General features: G+C 41.4%; 1 protein-coding gene across 2 annotated transcripts in view; it reads left to right on the forward strand.

Annotated features, from left to right (window-relative positions):
• LOC308094402 (uncharacterized protein) overlaps positions 1 to 24,896 on the forward strand; it is a 53,518-nt gene that overhangs the window by 20,529 nt on the left and 8,093 nt on the right. For both annotated transcript variants that reach the window (XM_080441042.1, XM_080441041.1), the window contains exons 16-33: positions 382 to 590; positions 1,594 to 1,723; positions 2,870 to 3,064; positions 3,837 to 4,004; positions 4,791 to 5,035; positions 7,065 to 7,365; positions 8,302 to 8,454; positions 9,398 to 10,691; positions 11,807 to 12,108; positions 12,835 to 12,943; positions 13,656 to 13,861; positions 17,420 to 17,638; positions 18,090 to 18,233; positions 19,389 to 19,578; positions 20,182 to 20,279; positions 20,962 to 21,012; positions 22,367 to 22,783; positions 24,003 to 24,111. In XM_080441042.1, the coding sequence (XP_080297168.1) occupies positions 382 to 590; positions 1,594 to 1,723; positions 2,870 to 3,064; positions 3,837 to 4,004; positions 4,791 to 5,035; positions 7,065 to 7,365; positions 8,302 to 8,454; positions 9,398 to 10,691; positions 11,807 to 12,108; positions 12,835 to 12,943; positions 13,656 to 13,861; positions 17,420 to 17,638; positions 18,090 to 18,233; positions 19,389 to 19,578; positions 20,182 to 20,279; positions 20,962 to 21,012; positions 22,367 to 22,783; positions 24,003 to 24,111 (4,540 nt within the window). The remainder of the gene's footprint in view (positions 1 to 381; positions 591 to 1,593; positions 1,724 to 2,869; positions 3,065 to 3,836; positions 4,005 to 4,790; positions 5,036 to 7,064; positions 7,366 to 8,301; positions 8,455 to 9,397; positions 10,692 to 11,806; positions 12,109 to 12,834; positions 12,944 to 13,655; positions 13,862 to 17,419; positions 17,639 to 18,089; positions 18,234 to 19,388; positions 19,579 to 20,181; positions 20,280 to 20,961; positions 21,013 to 22,366; positions 22,784 to 24,002; positions 24,112 to 24,896) is intronic.

Here is a 24,896-nt window from a genome sequence, read left to right on the forward strand (position 1 = left end):
TTTCCTTGTGCTCTGGCTCTACGTTTTCTTCCCCCCAGAGCCAACAGACATAGAACAAACAGCAGAGGGCGCTGTTTTTCATTTTCAGTTGGCGATGGGTTCCCAGATTGGTGCTGAACTAAATGCCAACTTTTGCCAGTAATGTATTTGGTGGAGAGTCACCTTTTAATCTTTTTAATTTGAGGTTATATTTGGACCCCTGGTAACCTCCTGACCCGACATTGAGAAACAGTGTTCTAGAGAGGCTTGGCATGGCTGTTTTTTTGGTGTGTGTGTTGTATATGCTGCCAGTAGGCCACAGAATTCCCTCTGACTAATTATTTTCACATACATTTTATACATTAAAAAAAGATACGTTTCCCCCCCCCCCCATGTGAACAGGTGAGAGACGTGGAGGTCCGTTTGGCCAAGGAGGTTGTCCGGGCGGAGCAGGCAGAGAGGTCCACCTCGCAGCTCCAGGACCAGCACCAGGTGGTGTGTGACCTGGTGTGCTCCAAAGACCAGCTGATAGACATGGGCCAGTCGGAGATCACACAGCTCCGAGACAGACTGACCCAACTCACCGCACAGCAAGAGGAACAATACATCAGGTTATTAATACACCCTCTGCTTCAGTGGTTCTCAAATGTTTTCATGTCAAGGACCCCCAAAATGATATGTATTTGGCTGTGGACCCCCCCATCTTAAAAATATTTTGTGCCAGGGATTTTTCAAAAATAGCAGATATACAAGCTCATAGCATGTAGCTCATGAGCTTGTATATCTTCTATTTTTGAATAGCCAAAGTATAAAATATGGTTAAAGTGGTTAAAATGACAGTGACACTATATTAACTAATTTAGCTGGTGACCCCCTGGTATACCCGCCTCAAGGACCTCTGGGGATCCCTGGACCCCACTTTGAGAACCAATGCTCTACTTTATATGAACTTGACCTCTGTGCTTAGTCCACTCTTTTTTTCCATCTAGACTAGTCTCGCAAACCAGATACTGCTGCCTCCCACTATTTTTCACTCCTGGAGCAACGGAAGTTCTGAAAATGCGGAGGTGACGCCTCCTCCCCACTTCCGTTTCATCTTTACAGTCGCGCAGATTTGTCCCAATATAAATCAAAATATAGCTTGCTGCTTATCGGAAATCCATCCATCCGACCATCTTCAACCGCTTATCCGGAATTGGGCCGCGGGCGGGGGTACCAGTTCCAACAGAGATTTACAGACTTCCCTTTCTGGAAATTCTAAAATAAAAAATGTATTTTAAAATATATTTTCTTGAACGGAAATAGCGAACAGATGACGGCTTCCTGTCTCGGCTTTCAGGAGGTGTAGCTCCAGACTCTATGGTAGCATTCAGAGATTGTGGAATAGTTGTCTGGCTACACGAGACTACATCTACACCAAATCTCTTCGCTGAAAATAGATTACTGTATGTGCAAGCCTCTTCTCTTTTTGTTTAAGCTTTCCTTTTATATCTTCTTGAATAAGATCCTTTACCCCCTCCATCAATACTTAACCAAATGTTCACCTTAATGACCCAGGTACATGAATGAATGAATGAATGAATGAATGAGGTGTTTTCTGGTCTTGTCTCTCAGGCTGAGTGAGGAGAAGGCTGCGGCGCTCAGACACTGTGAGGAGACCGTCACAACCAACAACCTGGAGGTGGAACATGTCAAGCTGGGTGTGGAGAAAGTCCAGCAGGAGCTCCTGTTTGCTAAAGATCAGGTTGGAACAACAAGATCAAGCCTGGTTTCCATATAACCCATGTCCATTCATTCCAGTGGGGGAACCTCCCGTGTTCTCCCATGTGTTTGTGAAACTCCTCCTTCTGTTGTTTTTTTCCCGCATGGATTACGGAACGGAATACAGTGCACGCAAAAGTATGAGTAGTAGGGCTGTCACCATAACAATTTAAGATGACGATTTATTGTCGCACAAAATATTGCGATTAACGATTTGATTGTGTTTTTGGCATTGAACATGGGAAGATATGAATAAAAAACGTAATTTCTGTTTGCATTTTAGGCTTTGTAATCACAAATTGCACAGTGCCAATATGACAAATAACTTAAATATACAAAGACATTTCTGGCATATTTAATAATTTCATACTGCTATTTTCTTTTTGTTGTTTGAAGCGATTATGACAATTATGAGAAAATGTGTTGATTATGTAATAATTGTGACAGGCCAAATGACTAGATTTGTATTTCTATTAAAATGACGTGTATGTAAGTGTAAAAAAGTGAAATACCCCTTCAAATCTAAATGTCTGTGATTAATGAGAACATTGAGTTAACCCATTTATAAAATAAATAAATAATAATTATTATAATCTAAATATTTGTAGAATCGGAACCCCAGGTATTAATGGGTTAACATACTTTCTAGGGATGCACCGAATATTCGGCCACCGAAACATCGGCCGATAATGGTTAAAACATTCATTTTCGGCTTTCGGCCGAAAGGGTTTTAACGCCGAAAAGATATCACCAAAAGACACCGAAACATATCGACCAATATCACCGAAAGACACCGAAACATATCGGCCGATAATGGTTAAAAAATGCAAAGCCGAAAAAATATCACGAAAGAACAGGTGCTGAATAGAAAAGTGCTGAATAAATGTTTTATGGAGACATAATAAGTGATTATTATTTAAGTTAAGTTTTGCCATAATCATGTCTTTTGCCATAATCAGGTAGCTGATCAACATTGGTAAACAAATAAATTCATTATATATATGTATATATATTTATCATATTCTGCCTTTCGGTATCCGTTTTTCGGCCAACTGTTTTATATTTTCGGCATTCGGTTTCGTCCAAGAATTTCCCATTCGGTGCATCCCTAATACTTCCCTTCATTCAGGTGAGCTCGTTGGAGTCCCTCCTGAAGGTGCAGAGGGCTTTGACAGCAGAGCTGCAGGGGCAGGTCCAGACCCTGACCTCCACCCAGGAGGAGCAGAGCAGAGCCCTGGAGGCCTCCTCGGAAAGCCTCAGACGCGTGGAGGAGGAGCTCGGCACGCTGCAGGAGCAAGCCCAGGAGAAGACCAGGGAGGCTGAGGTATACATGAGTATTATGATTTTATTTTATTTCATTTTGGCAAAAGAAATACAAGTGAACACAATACAACTTAAACCCTGGATATGCACATGAAAGCGTAATAAAACACTTGTTTCCAATGTGGTCCTACACACATACTGTAGGAAACTGCCTCAAAATAAACTTTAAGTGCCATTAAAAAAAAAAAAAAAAAAATATATATATATATATATATATATATATATATATATATATATATATATATATATATATATATATATATATATATATATATATATATATATATATATATATATATATATATTTGAACTGTTTGGTTGCTACTATATATGTCTATGAAATGAATACCAAGGACCTCAATGGAAACAAGACCGCAAGGACTTTTTTGGACGGACCTTTTAGACAAAGTATTATAAATGTAATTGTGATGTTTAAAAAAAAAATGTGCCTAAAAAAAATTCAATCAATCTACAAGCTCACAACACGTCCAATTGCGGCGCGTTGTGAGCTCATAGATCGGCTATTTCCGAATAGCCAAAGAGCTTAATTGGTTAATGTACCGTATGTTTTGTAATAATAATACGCAACTCTTAAAAAAGTTTTCAAATTACTGTAATGGCGTAAAAAGTACATTTACCGCCAACATGTAGTGGAATAGAAGTAAAAAAAAAAGATTGAAAAATAGACATACTCAAGTAAAGTAACAGTACCTCAATTGTACCTCAGTACAGTAATTGTTATGTTAACTTACATTGACATTCCATTCGTTCAGGCCTCCTCAGAAAGCCTCAGACGGCTGGAGGAGGAGCTCAGAGCGCTGCAGGAGCAAGCCGAGGAGAAGGAGAGGAGGAGCAGGGAGGCGGAGGAGAACCTCTCTGCTTTAGAGAAACTCAAAGCCGAGCTGGAGCTCAAAGTTCAGCAGATGAAGGAGGAGGCGGAGGTAATTAAAGTACCACTGCTTTCTTGTGACATTAACCGCATCTCTGTCATTTTAGATTTCTTTGGGCTATTCAAAAATAGCAGATCTACAAGCTCATAGTGCGGCACCGAGTGCCGCACTATGAGCTTGTAGATCGGCTATTTTTTTTAAAAGATCATGAAAATGTGTGCAGATCTTTGAATATATTTGTAACTCAATCTCACATTTGTAACTCAAATCTTTGCGGGGTGGGGGTCCCTAGAACTAAATATTTTGAGATGGGGGTCCGCAGCCAAATGCATATCATTTTGGGATGAAAAAGTTGAAAAAGTTTGAGCACCACTGATATTTTAGCAACATACGTTTTTCAGAAAACTGTTAGGATTTACAAGACATTTTGTAAAATCCCCAGAAGCAAAGATTTGAATTTGAATATTCAAAGATTTTCAGCATTTTTCAAAAATAGCAGATCTACAAGCTTCAGCTTGTTGATCTGCTATTTTTGAATAGCCAAAGAAATCTTGGGAAGAAATGACAAGATGCTTTCCCGGTCTAAATGGGCTAATACATTTTATTGTGTGCCATGATATGGTTATTGTTCATATTATTTCTTATTCTGTTGATTACCTTTTTGAGGTACCTCGTAGATCTGCTATTTTATGTGTTTTTGAATATGTATTATTTTATACAAATATAATCAATTGGTTTAACTGTACCCCTATTTTTGTTTTAGTTTCTAAAAATGTACAGATATTGCAATACTTGTGTCTCTACGTTCCTGACTAACAACTAAATCAACTGATTCAGAGCCTCCAGCATTCCCAGGCAGAGGAGAAAGACAATCTTCTGGGTCAGATTTCTTCTCTCCAAGAGGAACTCATCACCAGTAAAGCTGCAGCAGAGACGCTTCCTGCCTTGAGGAGTGAGCTGGACGCCGTCAACCAGGCCTTCACTGACCTCCAGAAGTCTAAAGACGCTCTGGAGACGACCCTCACAGAGAGACGTAGCCTGATGTCCACTCTGGAGAGAGACGTCCAAGAGATCACCGATAGGTTAGGCCTCTCACAATTATTATATTATAGCCAGGGTCCCCCACGGTCATGAAATTCCTGGAAATATTTTGAAATTAGAAAAAACTTTTTCCAGTCCTGGAAAAGGTTTGGAATTTATCAAGGGTCCTGGAAAAATATTTGGCTTTGCATTGTTTTTGGCTTTGATTTAGTTAATGCAAAACTTTTTCCAAAACAATGTATAACAAACACGAAATAAATAACATAAGTAGTTTTTTGCAGAATGGGCTGTTTGATTGCAGCCCTAATGCATACCGGACGTGACAAAAAGAACAGATCTACAAGCTCACAACGTGCTGCAGCGTGATGCTTAGTTAGTAAATTTGGCACGAAATTTGGAATAGAATTATGCTTTATTTTTGCTACACTGCCTGTCTTTGGGCATTGTACATAGGAGTAAGAGACTAATTATTGCGCTGAATGATTGTTATATAGGCCTGGAAATTGGGTTAAATATTCTGGAAATGTTTTGGAAATTCATTGGTAAAAATTTGTGGGAACCCTCTATAGCCTGATCGCAATTATTTGAGATAATCGCAGTTATTTTGCTTTATCGTCAGAATCTTTCCCATTCATGTATAAACTCATCTGTTGGAAATGGAAGACCTACAAGTTCACGTAGATCGTCTGAAAGCATACAATTATTAAGTATATGTCCATAGTGCATTATTTGTTTTGATCATTGGTACCAGTCATTGTCAGTCTGTGTGTATTTAAGTTATTTGTTATATCTGCCATGTGCCGTTTTTGTTTCAAAAGCCTGAAAGTCAAACAGAAAAGTAATTGTGTATTTTATGTAGTTTTATGGCAAAAACACGATTAACACATCGGGTGCCAGAGGTTTATTAAAATATTATACGTTCAGTGCCTGCATTTCTTCCATCCACTTACGTTGATACGTTTCGTGCTGTAGAAGCCCCGACGCGGAAGTGCATGTAAACAAGCGTGCGTGCGAGACGGCGGAGGGTCCCGACTAACACCTGGAACAATAATATTTCTAACGCGATCCTCCATTGCAGAGTGATCGCCGATCGAAAACGGCTCGCTTCCACCACGTTAAAAAGAAATGGAGATATTAAGCTTTTAGTCAAGGAGTTAACATTGGAAAGGCCGGCCGGAAGGATTTTTAACATGGATCCACATCCGGCCTCTCCTTCTCAGAAAGTCCTTGGATGATCCCAAAGTTTCGTTAGAGCGCCCCACGTATAAAAATTAAATTGGGTCAAAAACGGTCCGGAACGTTTACGGCACTCGGTCCGGACCGTTTATGGCACTCAATGTGTTAAATCGTTAATCGCAATTATTTGTTCGACAATTAGTCGTCACCAAAAATGTCATGATGTAAACAGAATGTCCTCGGTTCGCGTCCTGGCCCCGTCTTATGTGTCGAAGTGACACTCAAACCCTAACTGCTCCTCTTCGAGCACTCATCATAAACATCTGAGCAGCCATCAGCTTGGGGAAGCTGAAACAGAATTTTCCCCCCGTGGGACTAATAACCAGTGGTGTAAAGTAACTAAGTACATGTACTCAAGTACTGTAACATTTTTAGATATTTTTGATTTACTGGAGTATTTCCAATTTTCAATACTTTTACTTCTACTCCACTACATCTCAGAGGCAAATATTGTACTTTTACTCCACTACATTTATTTGAAAACTAGTTACTAGTTACTTTGCAGATATAAATTATTAAAACATACATTAACCACTTCAGCCCTATTTTATACATGGCATATCTACAAGCTCACAACGCGTCGCATCACGACGCGTTGTGAGCTTGTAGATCAGCTATTTTCAAACATGCTAGTACTTTTACTTTTGGTACTTTAAGTATATTTTGATGCCAATACTTTTGTACTTTTACTCAAGTAACACTTTGAACACAGGCCTTTTACTTGTAACAGTATTTTTATAATGTTTTTTGTACTTTTACTTAAGTAAAATATCTGAGTACTTTTTCCACCATTGATAATAACGTTCTCCCTCTCTTTCTAACCCTAACCGACAGAATGAGCAGGGAGTCGGAGAAGCACGTGTCGGAGCTGAAGAACTCCCTCAACGAACGGAAGAACCTGAAGGATCGGCTGGAAGCCGCCAAGCTGGCAGAGAGCTCTGCCAAACGAGGGCTGTCCTCTCGTCAGACGGAGATCAAGACGCTGAAGACCACACTGTCTGCTGCGTCCCACGGTCTGGAGGACAGAGACTCCAAGATAAAGAGTCTGAAGGAGAAGCTGAACGCGGCGGAGGCAGAGCAGAACAAAGCCTCAGACTCCCTCAAGGAGAAGAGCGTCTCCATGCACAAGATCAAGGTGTGCTTCATGGTTTTGTAAAGCTGTGGTACTCTAAAGTTGGTTCCATGAACCCCCCCCCCCCACAGGGGTCCTTGAGGTGGTTCCAGGGGGTCCACTTTTACCCTATTTTATATTTTGGCTAGTCAGAAATGGCACATCTGAGCTTCTAGATATGATATTGTTGAAGGATTTAGAAAAATCTTGAATTGTGAAAAATATGGTATAATTTAGAAAAATGTTAACAACACAAATCTTCTCTTATCAAGGTCCTTGGCACAAAGTCGTTCAAAGGTTGTTTTTTTTTTGGCCACTTGACTTTAGTATAATGTTAGGTTATTATGTTTGGAAATAATGTCCAAATAATATATAGGGCTGTCACGATTACAAATTTAAGTGGACGATTAATTGTCACACAAATAATTGCGATTAACGATTTAATTGTGCTTTTGGCATTGAACATTGGAACATATGAATGCATTTTTTTTTTCGTAATAAAAAATTTCACAGGGCAGAAATGACAAATAACTTAACTATACAAAGAAATTTTTGACATATTTAATTATTTTATACATGTAAAAAAAAGAAGAAATAGCTGATCCTACAAGCTTACAACACGTCTAGCTATTTGGTCCGTGAGTTGTTCCTTCAGCGCCAGCGCGGCGTTCAGTTTATCCGACATGTCTTCTCTCTTCTCCTTGACCGCCCGCACCTCGGCCTCCAGGTCGTGGACTTTGGCGTCCAGCTCGGCGCTGAGCTCCTTCCTCAGCGTGAGGTCGGAGGTCAGGGCGTCCAGCTGCGAGCGAGCGAAGCTATTTCTGCTTTTTTTTATATTCGGAAATGTGTGAAAGAAATTCAACATGGAAACGATTATGACAATTATGCAGAAATAATTGCGATTAGACTATTATGTAATAATTGTGACCGGCCTAATAATATGCATGTGTTTTTATGCAGGTCCAGATGGAGATGTTACAGATGGATCTAGAGGACAATGAGACGGCCATGAATGCCTTTGAGAGTCAGGTGGAGGAGCTGAATGGAACCGTATCTTCTCTGGAGGCCCTGAGGTCTGCCATGGAGGCCCAGGTGGAGGACAGTCAGGCCCAGGTACAAACACAGTGTAGTGTAGATAGAGAGAATTAGAAGCTAAAGAAATTGCTGATCTACAAACTCACATGTTGCGTTGTGAGCTTGTAGATCGCCTATTGTCAGCGAAGAGATTTGGTGTAGAGGAATAAAAAAAGAGCGGCCCAAGTACAAAGCCGACCCCGGTCAACTGTTAGTTCACCAAGTATTGTGGGTTTAAGTGGTTAAAGAAACACTAATGCTTACTATACGATGATACGATTTCTATCAATTGTAGGAATCGCAGGAATAACATGACTGCAACCTCCCTCGTTGACTACACAGCTTGTCAGTCATTTATTTTCCATACAAGCAATATGATGTCACACTGTAGCTTCCCAGAAAACCCTCCCTTAAAGGGATAATGTCTGTCCTGCCCCAGATATGGTAAATATGGGTAATAAAGACCCCATGTAGTGACTCAGAGGTTAGGCTGTGGATAGCTAGAAAATGCACCCATCCGCGATGACATCACCTGCGGGAATGTCAAATATGACTCGATCGCTCTAGTGGCAAAGAAGAAGCACTTAGCTAAAATCTGTTCAGCCGTCGTGTGGTGAAAAAGCAAGTCCGGGACATGGGACTTTTTCCCAACACATGCTGTTATATAAGTAGACAAACAAATAAACGGTTATCTATCTAAAAATTCCACAAATCTCTGTCTGTCTGTCTGTCTGTCTGTCCTTTGCATGTCGAGAACCATTCATGTGATCGACTTCACACTTGGCAGGTGTAGGTGGAAGTGCAGTGTCGAGTGTTAAGTTGATCCAATGAGTGGTTCTCCAGAACCGGCCCGAACCGCACGCTTGAAGACGTTTTTAGACCAGTTTCATAGGAGTCCGATTCGCAGTGCAAAATTAACACTTTTTGAAATATCTTCATTCATCATTAATCATCATTCTAAATCCTGAATGCTTGTTTTCAGGTTTCTGTCTTGGAGGCCCGGCTATTAGATGTCGAGTCCCAGAATTCCATCCTGGAGTCTCAGTTTGTCACTGCCAGAGAGGAGCTGTTGGAGAGGACCTTGGAAGAGTCCAGCAAAGTGAACCTCCTTCAGGAAAACGTCGCTACGCTGGAGTCTAAACTGAACACGCTAACTGAAGAGAAACGGCAGGAAACTGAAGCGAGGACACGGTTAACTGAGAAACAAGTCCAACTGGAGGCGAATCTAAAACTACTCAGTCATGAGAAAAATGAGATGGCGACTGACCTTAGTCAAATAACTGAAGAGAAGCTTCAACTGGAAACTCACTTGAATCAGCTAATTGAAGAGAAGGGACAACTACAAGCTAGCATGGACCACATCACTGAAGAGAAGGGACAACTACAAGCTAGCATTGACCAGGTCACTGCACAGAAGGTCCAATTACAAGCTAGCATGGAGAACATCACCGAAGAGAAAGTCCAACTGCAAGCTAGCATGGACCATGTCACTGCAGAGAAGGTCCAATTACAAGTTGACCGTGACCACATCACTGGGGAAAAGGTCCAATTACAAGCTAGAATGGACCATGTCACTGAAGAGAACGTCCAACTTCAAGCTGGCATGGATCACATCACTGAAGAGAAGGTCCAAATGCAAGCTAGTTTCAACAACATTACCGAAGAAAAAGTCCAACTGCAAGCTAGTCTTGACCACTTGACTGAAGAGAAGGTCCAACTACAAGCTGGCATCGACCACATCACTGAAGAAAAGGTCCAATTGCAAGCTAGACTGGACCACATCACCGAAGAGAACTTCCAACTCCAAGCTAGCATGGACCACATCACTGAAGAGAAGGTCCAACTGCAAGCTAGTCTCAACCACATCACCGAAGAGAAAGTCCAACTACAAGCTAGTCTTGACCACATCACAGAAGAGAAAGTCCATCTACAAGCTAGTCTCGACCACATCACAGAAGAGAAAGTCCATCTACAAGCTAGTCTCGACCACATCACAGAAGAGAAAGTCCATCTACAAGCTAGTCTTGACCACATCACTGAGGAGAAGGTCCAACTACAAGTTAGTCTCAACCACATCACCGAAGAGAAAGTCCAACTACAAGCTAGCATGGAGCACATCACCAAAGAGAAAGTCCATCTACAAGCTAGTCTTGACCACATCACTGAGGAGAAGGTCCAACTACAAGTTAGCCCACATACAAGCTCAAGCCAGGAGTTCCTCCTGCAGCTCTCTGAGGAGTCCGACCACACCGAGACTAAAGTAATGGAACTTAGTGGTAAGTGTGGTTCCAAACTCCACGGCCTGTCATCACCATGTTATAACTACCGTTGACATGTGTCATCATTTACAGTCATCATGATGAACATGAAATGTGTCAACTGTAGGTGTAACATTAGAGTAACCATGATGAAGTACGCCAATATTGCAACCTATAATGAGTAGGTTGTAGTTGTTTAGAGACCAAGTAAATGTTTAATACACCTTATCCTTAAAGTCCAGGGCAGGCACAGTATCTAACTTCCATATGGTGACATATTTCAGAGTGAAACGGTATAGGGAGGCAGGACATAATGTAATAGATTATTTATTTTCATTATTCTACCGGTCATTGTCATTTGTCATTTCTTTGTATATTCGTCATATCTTCCCTGTGCATTGTGCAATGTTTGTTTACAAATCCTAAAAGGCAAACAGAAATGTGTTATTTTTGTTTATATTTTCCAATGTTCAATTGCAAAAAAAAATTAAGACTATTCATCGCTAATTAAAATGTCATTATTGTGACAGCATTAGTCCTTGAGCTAAACCAGTGGTTCTCAAAGTGCGGTCCAGGGACTCTCGGGAGTTCCGTTGGGGTGTTTTAAATTGACCCTTACAAGTGAAGTCTGTAACTCTGACAGTGTACAAACGGGTCCATTTGGTTCCATTTGTACACTGTCAAAGACCTGGAACGCATCTGTGTAATTTTTTGATTTGAGCTAAAAAGCATTACCTTACACTTTGGCTACTCAAAAATAGCAGATCTACAAGCTCATAGCGCGGCACCGAGTGCCGCGCTACGAGCTTGTAGATCTGCTATTTTTGAAAAATCTTGAAAATGTGTGCAAATCTTTGAATATATACATTATTTTAAAGCGTTTTTTTTACTGAAATCTTTGCTTCTGGGGGGTCCCTGGAACAAACTATTTTGAGATCATGGGGGTTGGCGGCCAAATACATATAATTTTGGGGATCCTTGACATGAAAAAGTTTGAGCACCACATTTTCAGAAAACTGTCGGGATGTAGAAGGCATTTGTCAGGGTCTTAATGGGTTAAGGGGAGGTCCTTGAAATGTAAAAGTTTGAAAACCACTGTTCTAAACGATGTCAATGTTGCATGTGTTGATCAGCCGCAGACGGCGCCCAGCTCCAGAGTGACCACCTGGACCAGAGCGGTCACCAAGCGGTCACGCAGTGTGACCTGGACCAGAGCAGACAGACGGTCACGCAGCTGGAAGCGGAGCTGCGGAAGCTGCGCTCGCAGCTGGACGCCCTGACCTCCGACCTCACGCTGAGGAAGGAGCTCAGCGCCGAGCTGGACGCCAAAGTCCACGACCTGGAGACCGAGGTGCGGGCGGCCGAGGAGAAGAGAGAAGACATGTCGGACAAACTGAACGCCGCGCTGGCACTGAAGGAACAACTCACTGACCAGGTAGAAAAAAATAAACAGCATTTCACTGACTGACGATATTACCATATTGGAAACAGAGCCCGGCAGATATTTCGGTTAGGCGTCAGAAACGTACAAGAAATGTATTCTTTTATATATTTTTAACCCATTAAGACCGGGAAAGCATCCGTCATTTTAGATGTTAACGACTTTAACCATTATCTTATACTTTGGCTATTCAAAAATAGCAGATATACAAGCTCATAGCGTGGCACTCGGTGCCGCGCTATGAGCTTGTAGATCTATTTTTTGAAAAATCTAAAAAAAAAAAGCACAATCTTTTAACGTATTTTTTTAAAGCAAACGTAGGGGTGTGCCGATACACTAATTTCATGAAACGATACGATACGATATTGGGCTCACGACATCGATTTTTTATTATGAAAATATATGGGTTGGGGGGGAAAGCAAATGCAAACAAATATTTCAGTTTTGCATTATTCAGACATGCAAACTTGTAGCTTTTCAGCTACAATAGCCGTTTTGAATCCAACTAGGGCAATAGTGTGACACCTGACCGAAAAAAAAAAACATGTTGTCACCCTTTTCACCTCGGGGCTGTTTGCATGCCTGATTATTATTATTGTTAAAAAAAAAAAAAGACAGATGTTGAGAATCTCTGCTCTAGGACTCTCCATAACCGGGATGGGCGTCGTACCGTCTGTTGTAAAGAAATTACTTAACGCTGTGCTGTGTGTTCATATGTAGGTCTGTGAGCTGTCCGAGGAGAAGGGGGATTTGACGTTACAGCTGCAGACGGCCACATCCCAGCTCTCTGATGCCATGGAGAGGCCAGAAGGTGTGGAGATGGAGACGGGTAAATATTGGAGCTGGACACTGACCTTCTGAACCGTTTTGAATGTACAGTATTACCAGTGGTTCTCAAACCCTTCATCTTGTAGATCTGCTATTTTTGAAAAATCGTGAAAATGTGTGCAAATCTTTGAATATATATATATATATTTTTAAAGCAAACATTTGAAACTCAAATCTTTGCATCTGGGGGATTCTACAAATGTCTTCTAAATCTCTAACAGTTTTTAAAAACTCTTGTTGCTATATATCAGTGGTGCTCAACACTTTTCCATGTCGAGGACCCCCCAAAATGATATGTATTAGGCCGGCGACCCCCATCTCAAAATATGTTGTTCCAGGTACCCCCCCAGGACCACAGATCAGAGTTAAAAATGTTGATATACAAGCTCATAGCGCGGCACCGAGTGCCGTGCTATGAGCTTTTTTAATGTGAAAATTTGTGCAAATCTTTAAATATATATATATATATACTGTATATATATTATTTTAAATATATATATTTAAAGATTTCTCACAAATTTTCACGATTAAAAAAAAATTTGCAGATCTACAAGCTCATAGATCTGCTATTTTTGAATAGCCAAAGAAATCTAGAGAGATGCGTCCCCGGATTGAATGGGTTAAGGTTTAGCTATAACTAGGCTAAGTTTGAACTTAGTGTGAGGTGGGTGCAACTGGCTCTCTGGTGACTGTGATCCGTCCATGACGTGCAGGTGGCTGGGAGGAGAGGTTCCTCCAGCAGCAGAGCGAGTTGAAGAGGGTTCGCTCCGAGAAAGCCAACCTGGAGCGCCACATCCTGGGCATGGAGAGCGAACTGGAGGCCCTGCAGGAGGAGAAGGGCAGGCTGGAGATGGAGCTGGAGAGCCAGCGGAGGAGGTGTTCAGCCATGGAGCAGCAGATACAGGCCTTCCACACCGAGGTGAGGATTTACACTTCACTAACTAACTAAACAAAAAAAAGGGAAAAGATTGTCGCATTCATTGAAACTAAAATAAAAACGTGCGGTTTAAAGAAAGTCAAGTAGAAACTAAAATGATCAAAGCTAAACTATATATCATAACTTTTGCATTGTTTTCCATAAATCAGGGCCATTGAACACCCTTTATGTCTGTGTGTTGGTAAAAAAATATATTGAACCAATGAAAAGCATTAAAACGCGCTTCTGACAAAACCAGTTAACTCCATTGGATCCTCAGGCCGCATACAGCATACACACAGTTAAAACAATCGTTTTATGGCTGCCTTATGCCTTACGTGAAGCATAAGGCCATTTCAATTCATTCCCTCTGGAGCTCTGCTGACTTAAGGCTCCACCCCCTTTTGACCTCCAACCTCATTGTGAGCTTGGAGATCCATTCAGCTGTTCTTATCAATGATGAACAAAACCTCCTAACTCCACTTTTTGCTTTGTTTATGTAATTTCCTGAAAAATGAACATTTTGGAGTTAGTTTCTGCCGGACAGCAGAGATATATATATATATATATATATATATAACTGCAGTATATCTTAGTTTTTGTTGGCTATTCTATGATCATTTTTGATTGTACCAAATAGGGCTTAAGTGATTTAAAACCAGGAAAAGACAACACTGCCATATTGTGACATTAAAGGGATCCTTTTTTTCCCCTATTGATTAGTCACCCCATGGAGACTTGAATTCATGGATATTTTTTTGTGTTTTTTTTGTCGCATTCCTAAGCCAATAATTTGATGACCAGCGGACCGGTAGGCAGCGGTTCCGGTAGGAGACGCAAAGGAGACTCTTTGTGTCTTCTGCCGGAACTGCTGCCGGTCATCAAATTATTGTCTTAGGAATGAGACAAAAACAAAAAAATATCCATGAATTCAAGTCTCCATGGGGTGACTAATCGATAGAAAAAAAAGTCATTTTGGGGGTGAACTATCCCTTTTTAAGATATTCAAAATCCCACAGGATATCTAGGCTTATATCACAATATAGTTTGTGAAATAATCTACAAAAAATGTGTGTGTGTGACGTGGTTGTGTGTGGCAGTCTTGTTATGGTTCCAGCACTGAGCAGTGTGCAGGAACCAATATGACTCCACACAGAGTGAGTGTGGTTCCTGCCGACAGGGCCTTTAAAGGCGTTGGGTTCCCTGTGCGATGGTACCATACATGATGTTTACACTCTGATATGATACTGTATAAAGCAGGGGTCTTCAACGTTTTCCGACCAAGGACCCCTTGGCTGAGAGAGAGAGAAGAAGCAGGGACCCCCTATATTGTATAACATTGTGTTGTAAATTAAACATTTTCATAGATTTCTTAGACAGCTTCATAGACTTTGCCAGCACTATCATCAGTGTATGTTCAATTAATGTGTACTTTCAGACATTTAACCACTTGAACCGTCAATATTTTGTCTTTTTTTCCCTCTACACCAAACCTCTTTGAATAGCAGATACTAGCAGATCACTGCAAGGCGTTGTGAGCTTGTAGATCTGCTATTTTTGGCCAATGTTCCACTCAGAATAGGGATGCTGGGGTTCAAGTGGTTCATATAAAAAACATGATCCTATCACACAAAGATTTGGCACCCCCCCCCCTGTATTAACTCTGGGGACCCCCTAGGGGTCCCGGACTCCCTGTTGAAGACCCCTGGTATAAAGGAATAAAGCAATATATAGAGCAGGGGTCTTCAACGGGGGGGGGGGGGGGGGGGGTCCGGGACCCCTAGGGGGCCCTCAGAGTTACTACAGCCAAATCTTTGTGTGATAGGATACTTTTACATTAACCACTTCAACCCTAGCATCCCTATTGTTAGGAGAACGTTAGCCAAAAATAGCTGATCTACAAGCCCACAGAGCTTGCAGATCGGCTATTTTCAGCAAAGTAGTTTGGTGTAAAGGGCAGACCAAGTATAGGCTGAAATTATTGACGGTTTAAGTGGTTAAATGTCTGAAAATACATATTAGTAAGGAAAACACAGAGTGAGGAGCGCACACCTGTGTTGATGAGGTGCTGGCCACGGCAGATAATAATGTTAACAAGGAAGAGGCCGCACAGCTCTTAGCCACGATGCAGAAAGTTTTAATATGGATGAAATGAAACCAACGTTTCGACCTATACAGTCTTCCTCAGGGTTTAACAGGGAATGGGTGCATACATCACTTATATAGGGACTGGGACAAAGGTGTACTCTTTACATGGGCGTGTCCTCAATCAACCAATCAATATGGGTGTAGTGGAAAATTACCCAATACTGCCCGACACACTGCTAAAGTGTGCCAGTAAACTGGTGCACATATCATTTCATTGTTCATATTTGTATTTAAACAGTGCAATGACACTATACAAAAAAATGCATGTTACTGGGAGGCTCTAAGACATATAAATATGTAGTAACAAAATGGAAACACAAACAACATTTGGAAAAACAAGAACAGAGAAATGCACTGCATCAAGAACTCTGTGATACAGGAGGGGACAGTTGCCAGGACTCAATTGGTGAAGAGCTCTTGGACAAGAGACTGCACAGGGAGAAACAGCACCACCTTGTGTCGTCTGTCTGTTTGTATTGAAAATACACATTAACATGAATCCACCATGATAGCTTCACAAGTCTATCAATCTATCTATGAAAAATTCTAATCTGCAACACAATTTGATACAATATGTAGCGGGGGGTCCCTGTTTCATCTCTCGGCTAAGGGGTCCTTGGGCTGAAAAACGCTGAAGACCCCCTGGTATAGAGCAGTGGTTCTCAAAGTGGGGTCTGGGGACCCCCAGGGGTCTTTGAGGGAGTTCCAGGGGGTCCCCCTATCTAAATGATCGATAGTTGGGAACCAAATGGACCCTTATGTCTGTTACTCAGAGAGTGTACAAATGGAACCAAATGGACCCTAGCGGGTCCATTTGGTTCCATTTGTACACTCTCAGAGTTAAATTAACATAGATTTTACAATATAAATTGGGGTCCAAGAGATAGAAATGCCATTAAATGGGGGTCTGTAGCCTAATGCATGTCAAACTCAGGGTTCTTGAAATTAAAATGGCTGAAAATCACTGCTGGAGCCGTAAAAAAATGTTCTCTTATGGGGGTTCTTGCCATATCTTTTGAAATGGGGGTCCGCTAATAAGTGTCAATTTGGGTGTCCTTGACATAACCACTGGTATAGACCATATTCACACGGCGGCCATTTTGGCATTTTGCATTGAAGAATGGGTGGCAACGGGGTGGCATTTCATTAACCCATTTAGACCTGAGGCCGATTCTAAAAACGCTTTCTAAATCCTGACCTAAGTTTTCTGAAAAACTTATAATATTTATTCAAAAATTACAACAAATGTATGTTGCTATAATACTGTACATAGCAACAACAACCGGGGTAGTTACAAAAAGGGGTTCCCGCCCAAAATAGGTCAACTTAATAGCAAAATGGCCGCCGTGTGTATATGGTCTTGAGAAAAGGCATTTTATTTGGAGCTTGACCAGAAGACTGTGTAATGTGTAGACGGGCGAGCTGCGGTCGGAGCTGGCCTCCTGCCTGGAGGAGCGCGAGGAGATGCAGCAGGCGGCCGAGCAGTGGAGGGAGCAGGTCCACGGCCTGGAGCAGACCAACGCACACACCAGACTGCTCCTCTCCAGCCTGGAGGAGGACCGTCGGGCCGAGAGGAGGTGCTACCAGGCCTCCCAGACCAGTCTGGACAAACTGGAGAAGGAGAACCAGGAGGTGCAGTTTGTGTTTCTTGAAACATGCATGCATGCTATTGCTACATACTCTTATTTTGCATTTTCGGAAAAGTAACAGTTTTTCTCATTTTCTAATCGATTTGAAAAACTTTGATTTGATTAAAGTTTCTGTTTGACAACATTTATGCAAACACTTTGAGTCTCCTACCGCAGCCGCCGCTCATCAAATTATCGGCTTAGGAATGCGACAAAAACCAAAGAATCTCCATGAATTCAAGTCTCCATGGGGTGTGTAATTGATTGAAAATAAGTAATTTGGGGGCTAAACTATCCCTTTAACATTACAAAATGCATAAAAAAACTACAACATTAAATTGCATTAATTCACATTACAGTTACATTAAATATATATCTAGTCTCATATCATAATAGAGAGATAATATGGATACATTGCCCATTGATGACGCATGGTGGTGTGTGTTGTTGTGCAGCTGGGACAGCAGGTGGCGCTGTTGGAGCAGAGCATCTCCCAGCAGAGCAGAGAGATGGAGGAACTTGTCAAACGACTTCACACGGTCAGAGAGGACGAAACCTCCGCCAGCTACACCTCTGAGACCATGCTGACCAAAATACAGGTGAACATTAAATATGAATATAAATGCTCATTTTGCTAGGGTGGGATGGCTCAGGGTAGAGGACGGAGTACAGCAACTTGCAATGGGCCTGGTCTTCAAGATACTCAAGGGACCAGTGCCCTAGCCTGGTAAACCCTCCCTCCGGAAATCTCATTTCCATTTGATTCCAGGAATGGAAATGAGATTTCCGGAGGGAGGGTTTACCAGGCTACCAGTGCCCATGTACCTGTCAAACTACTCCAAAAGTGCATGCGCGCACGAAAATGTGCGTTTTTTGTTTTGTTTTTGTTTGTTTGGATTTCGGATACCAATATATACACTGTTATCAAAGTGGCTAAATATGATATTAAAAAATTAAACATTTAATTATATATATTTTTCTTTTTTTTGGGGTGGGCAGAAAAACCAAATGGGTCGGCCCAGGCCTACCTATGCCCACCCGTGGCTACACCCCTGCTTCAAAAGAGTGAATAACACCATAGGGAGCTCTAAGCCTGTCACAATTATTACATAGGCGTCTAATCGCAATTATTTGAGATAAATCGCAATTATTTTGATCAAATGATCAAAAAAAAGAAAAAAGAAAAGCTGAAATAGCAGAGCTTGTGGCGCGTTGTAAGCTTGTAGATCTGCTATTTCAGCTTTTTTTACATTTCTTTTAAATTTATAAGATTATTAAACATGTCAGTCATTTCTTTGTAGATTCAAGTTATCTGCCCTTTGCAACTTTTGATTACGAAGATTAAACGGCAAACAGAAATGTAATTTGTATTCATATGCTCCAGTTTTCAACGACAGAAACAATTCAATCGTTAATCGCAATTAAGTCGTCAACTGGGTTGTGTTGTTACCTTGCCATGATGTAACTCCAAATATTGGAGAAATATCTTCGATAGTTGCTCTGTTGATTAGAAATTGATATTCCAAAATGAAAATTGTGCTTCAACAACTTTCAGTCTGGTGGCCCTGTTTTGGGCACGTCATTATCAAAATGTTCCAGAATGGCCGATCTACAAGCTCACAAGGTGTCACGTTGCGACGCCTTGTGCGTTTGTAGATCGGCTATTTTTGTGCGACACCATCACGTGACTAAACATTTAAGCTACAGTGTTTTAAATGAGACATTATTGCACAACATTATTGTTTGTTCCCCAGACTCTAGAAGGAGAGGTGAGTCGTCTGTCTCAGTCCCTGGAGTCGTCTCTGCTGGAGAAAGGAGAGATCGCGTCTCGTCTCAACTCCACCCAGGAGGAGGTGCAGCAGATGAGGGACGGCATCGAGAAGCTGAAGCTCCGCATGGAGTCGGACGAGAGGAAGAAGAAGACGGTGGGAGAGCTGCTGAAAGGTTCGATGTTCTACCAGCTTCTCGCTCAGTCTTTATATCGTCGCTGTCCGGTAGAAACCTCTTATCTGTGTTTTTTTTCGTAAATTAACGCCCTATTTGGTCATACTACAGCGTCGCACAAAAGCATCAAAAGTAGCAGATCTGCAAGCTCGAAACGCGGCGCAAAGCGATGCGATTTGAGCTTGTAGTTCTGCTACTTATGCTGTTTTTGCATTTGAATCCTGAACAGTTTCCGCCCGACAGAGACGATATCTGACGTTTATGACGACATCTGTATCAGCAATTAGGCAGCCGATGTGTTAAACCACCTTAACCTGGCCCTAATTTGGGCATGTCATTCATTATAGGTGGAAATGTTTTAAACGTTATAATATATATATTTTTTATACCAGATCAATATTAACTGTTTATTTTAATGTATTTGTTTGCATTGTTTGACAAGATATGGGTCATATCACCCAAACGCTAATTGATGGTCTAGGACCTACAAATCTGGCATCGTCGGTAGGGCTCCAAGTAAAACGGTGCAACGTTAAGTCAAATGCAAACATAACTGTGAGTGTGTGTGTGTGTGTGTGTGTGTGTGTGTGTGTGTGTCTCTAGATGCCCAGAGGAAGTGTGACACCCTGCAGGACCGAATTGATGCTCTGGAGAGAGAGAGGGAGGAGGCTGAAAACAGCCTGGAAGAGGCTGTCTTACAGGTGTTCAATCACACACAATGATTTAAATATGTTAAAATGTTAAATGTTCTCAAATCTACACTTTTATCAAATCTGGGTTTTTCAAATTGAATAGAATATATTGTGCTTTTTGATCAAATGTGGGTCAAATTATCAGTAATCAAATCGGTGCTCTAGCACCCTATTTCTAACTTGGTGTCAGTTTAGATCACATTTTAAACAAAACAGCCATGATACTTTTCTACCAGAGGAGGGCGCTGTATGACATCCAGCAGGAGTTGATCCCTGAGCTGATGTGTCTTTCAGGCTGAGGATAAGGATAAGGATAATTCCTTTTAACAGGTCGTTCATGAAAGTCCTTGCGGTCTTGTTTCCAATGAGAACCTGTGAGCAATTGGGGTTAAGAGTCTTGCTCAGGGACAAATTTCATATCATCGGCACATATGCTGGGATAGCCTGGAATCGAACCTGGGGCAACCAGGGCCAGCTGGTTCCCTAGGCGGGCTCACTAACCACTCAGCTATGGCCGCCCCTGAATGAATCCATTCTTCTGTTCATTCATAATAATGTTAAACCCTGTGTTTCTTTATGTTCATTCATAATATGTCAAACCCTGTGTTTCTTTATGTTCATTTCATAATGTGTTAAACCCTGTGTTTCTTTATGTTCATTCATAATGTTTTAAACCCTGTGTTTCTTTCAGGCTGAGATGGCCAAGGCTGAGTTAGAGGAGAACGAAGAGGAGAAGAGAAAGGTACGAGAACAATGTTAACAATATTATATAATGTTGTGTGTTGTTTGATTCGTAATCAATGATACGAGAGAAATGGTCAAATATTGTGATTATATCACCAGCTAGTGGTGTTGTTGGCACCTGTAGCTGTGATATATCTGTCTCTGTTGGGTGGAAACATCAAAACTGTTTTCAGGATTCAAATGTAGCAAAAAGTAGCTGATCTGCAAGTTCTTGAGAATCACTGATCTCATATATTTCTCCCAGTGGTGGAAAAAGTACTCAAATGTTTTACTTAAAGTTGTACAATGCAGAATCACAAATAACGATTTTTAGCAACCTCTGCTGGTCACTACCGTCACTGCATACAATTTCCGTAGTCCTCGATTACCCAGAATTCCATTCGTTTTCACCGGAAGCCGGAAGCGTTTCAAAAAGCGATGTTTTAATTGTTTTATACTATCTACGGATCGTTTCTCTTAGCCAGTGGAGCATTAGTTACCATGAGCTGTGCTTTCTTTTTCTCTTCTTTTTCGATCTTCCAATCCTACATTCTCTTAAAATCAGCGTGAGGTTCCTTTTTGTTATTAGCGCGGTAGTTCCTGGCCAAACAGGAAACCGTTGCGGTAGTTCCTGGCCGACGTCATGAAGTCGGCCACGACGTCATGACGTTGGCCAGGAACGTCATTTTCCCGGGAAAGTCCCCCCCGTCCACGTTCAATAGAAAATATATAAATAAAAGGCTTCCGGGGGTGAAATTCATGGAGTGGGTGTTGTGAAACTTTTGCCACTCACAAAAGATATACAATTTAACTTTAGTTTTGTTGAAAACGTTACCTAGTATTACTTTAAGTTAAAGTATCAATACTGCAATGTAAAGTAAGTAAGTAAAAGTCAGAAATTAAAAATGTACTTGAGTAAAAGTACAAAAGTATTGGTATCAAAATGTACTTAAAGTACCAAAAGTAAAAGTACTAAAATGTTTGAAAATAGCAGATCTACAAGCTCACAATCGCGACGCGTTGTGAGCTTGTAGATCGGCTATTTTCAAATAGCCTATGTATAAAATAAGGCTAAAGTGGTTAATGTATGTTTTATAATATAATAATTTATATCCGCAAAGTAACTAGTAACTAAAGTTTTAAAATAATTGTAGTGGAGTAAAAGTACAATATTTGCCTCTGAGATGTAGTGGAGTAGAAGTAAAAGTATAGACAATTGTAAATACTCCGGTAAAGTAAAAGTACCTCAAAATTGTACTTAAGTACAGTTACTTGAGTAAATGTACTTAGTTACATTACACCACTGATTTCTCCTTTCTCTTTACTCCTCCTTCACTCTTCCTCTGTGGTTCCTCCTCCTCTTTTTTTTCCAGTTGGAGGAGGAGAAGCGAGTTCTCCTGGAGGAGAAACAGAACCTGGAGAAACGGATGGAGACGGCAAACAGACGGATGGAAGAGGAGGAGAGGAGGGTGGAGGAGCTGGAGCGAGGGATGAGGGAGGACAAGGAGAGAGAGAAGGAACAGGCGGACGGTCTACAGGCTCAGTTGGAGGAGGCGGAGGAGGAGAGAGAGAGACTGCGGAGTCGCCTGGAGGAGCTGGAGAGAGCGCTGGACGGAAAAGAGGAGGAGAGAGAGAGGCTTCTCTCCGCTCTGTCTTCAGCGGAACGAGAGAAGGAGAGAGCCGAGGAGGAGAGGCGGAGGACGGACGAAGAGAAGGAACGATTGCAGCAGCTAACTCTGCAGGAGGAGAGGGAGACGCGCGACCTGACTGTCTCGCAGCTCACACAACAGGTACACACACACACACACACACACACACACACTCCCACACACACACACACACACAACCTGTCTATCAACAGGCGCACACTTACAACCAGTCTGTTTGTCAACAGGTAAACACACCCTGTCTGTCTGTCTGTCTGTCTGTCTGTCTGTCTCTCTGTCTGTCTGTCTGTTTGACTGATTTCACTGACATTTAACCCATTCAAACCGGGAAAGCATCTGTGTTACCACTTAACTCATTCAGTGCCAAGCTTATTTATGGAATTTTGGCTATGAGTGCCACATGACTCTGAGCGCCACATGACATCTTAGACGTCATGTGGCGCCCAGGGCGTCAGGCCACATGACGTCTTAGACGTCATGTGGCACTGTATCCATATTTTATACTTTTGCTGTTCAAAAATAGCAGATCTACAAATTCATTGCCGCGCTATGAACTTGTTCTACTATTTTTGAACATTTATGCAAATCTTTGAATATATATATATTTTTAAGCGAACATTTTTAACTCAAATCTTTGCTTCTGGGGGGTCCCTGGAACATTTTTATTTAGATGGGGGTCTGCGGCCAAATACATATCATTTTGGGGGTCCTTGACATGAAAAAGTTTGAGAACCACTGATAGTTTTTTTCAAAAAACGGTTAGGATTTAGAGGACATTTGTAGAATATATTCAAAGATTTTCACAAAACAAAATTCACTCAGAAAACAGACAAAACTGAACACACGTCAATCTATAAGGCCAAAGAGCATATAAAAGGCATTGAGCAATGCTTAATAAGATCATATTAAAAAATAACCAAATATTGTATAAATGCTGTAGAAAAACGAGGGCATTTTGTGATGATAGGTTATTCAATTTGTCTCAACTCTCAAGACACTGTAACTATAGAGCAGAAACCCCCATATCCGGTTTAGAGGGGAAAGAGATTGGACCAAGTACAGAGCTGACCCTGGTCAAATTAATTTACTAAGTATAGAGGGTTTAAGTGGTTAATAGACTAGTCGACTGGACGCACACATCTGTCTCTGTCTCCCATCTTATAGCCGTGTGTGTGTGTGTGTGTGTGTGTGTGTGTGTGTGTGTGTGTGTGTGTGTGTGTGTGTGTGTGTGTGTGTGTGTGTGTGTGTGTGTGTGTGTGTGTGTGTGTGTGTGTGTGTGTGTGTGTGTGTGTGTGTGTGTGTGTGTGTGTGTGTGTGTGTGTGTGTGTGTGTGTGTCTTTAGGTGAGTTGTGTGGTTAAAGAGAGAGACGCTGCCAACAGTAAGATGTCTCTGTGGATGAACCGCTGTAAACAAGTGGAAGAAGAGAAGGACACGCTGTTACACAACACAGGTATACACAAACACACAACACTAGCCTGGGACCGGACCAATCTGCCAGTGCAACAAGAATAAAATGTCCCTCTGCGATTTGGGTCTGGCACCGCTCCGTTGTGAATCCATTTCCTGCTCCCGAAGTCTGATGTGACCAATCAGGGCCCAGTATTCAAATATGGGAGACTGTAATTGGTAGTTGGTTGTAGGTCTAACCGATCGTGTGCAGAGCCATTCTTTTGATCCCGCGCCTTGGAAAAAAAAACGTCCTCATAGAATCACCAGACTCATATCCACCCAGTGATATAGTCTGGTCACGCGAGGCTAACACAACACAACATGCACACACACACCACACACATAGACTCATTCACTCATTCATTTTCATGAATTAAAAAGAGTTTCAATGTAATAGTTAGTGTGGTTGCCCTAACAGGGCAACCAGACTATAGTAATCCTTACACTTTATTATTCATATTCAAGATAAACAATATTTCAAAACGCATCACAGCCCACAGTTTTTATTCCCCAATTTAGTGCCATATCTCAAAATGACCGTCTTGACCTGGAATCGTGCGCTTGTATTTTGCTAAGAGATTGGTTAAATAGTTTAATTGATATTGATTTATTAGTGCATTAAATTTCCCCATCCGCTTTAATGAAAAAGTGAAAAAACTCAAATTCAAGTATGTTTTTCTCTGAAACCGTAAGAGCTAGAGTTACCAGATTTGGAGGGGAGGTTCATAATTTAGTCCGAAATTATTGAAAAAATAATTACACTAATCGGCCACATGGTGGCGCTAT

The sequence above is a fragment of the Gymnoscopelus braueri genome (assembly GCF_963280865.1).
Source record: "Gymnoscopelus braueri genome assembly, chromosome: 1".
Classification (NCBI taxonomy): domain Eukaryota; kingdom Metazoa; phylum Chordata; class Actinopteri; order Myctophiformes; family Myctophidae; genus Gymnoscopelus; species Gymnoscopelus braueri.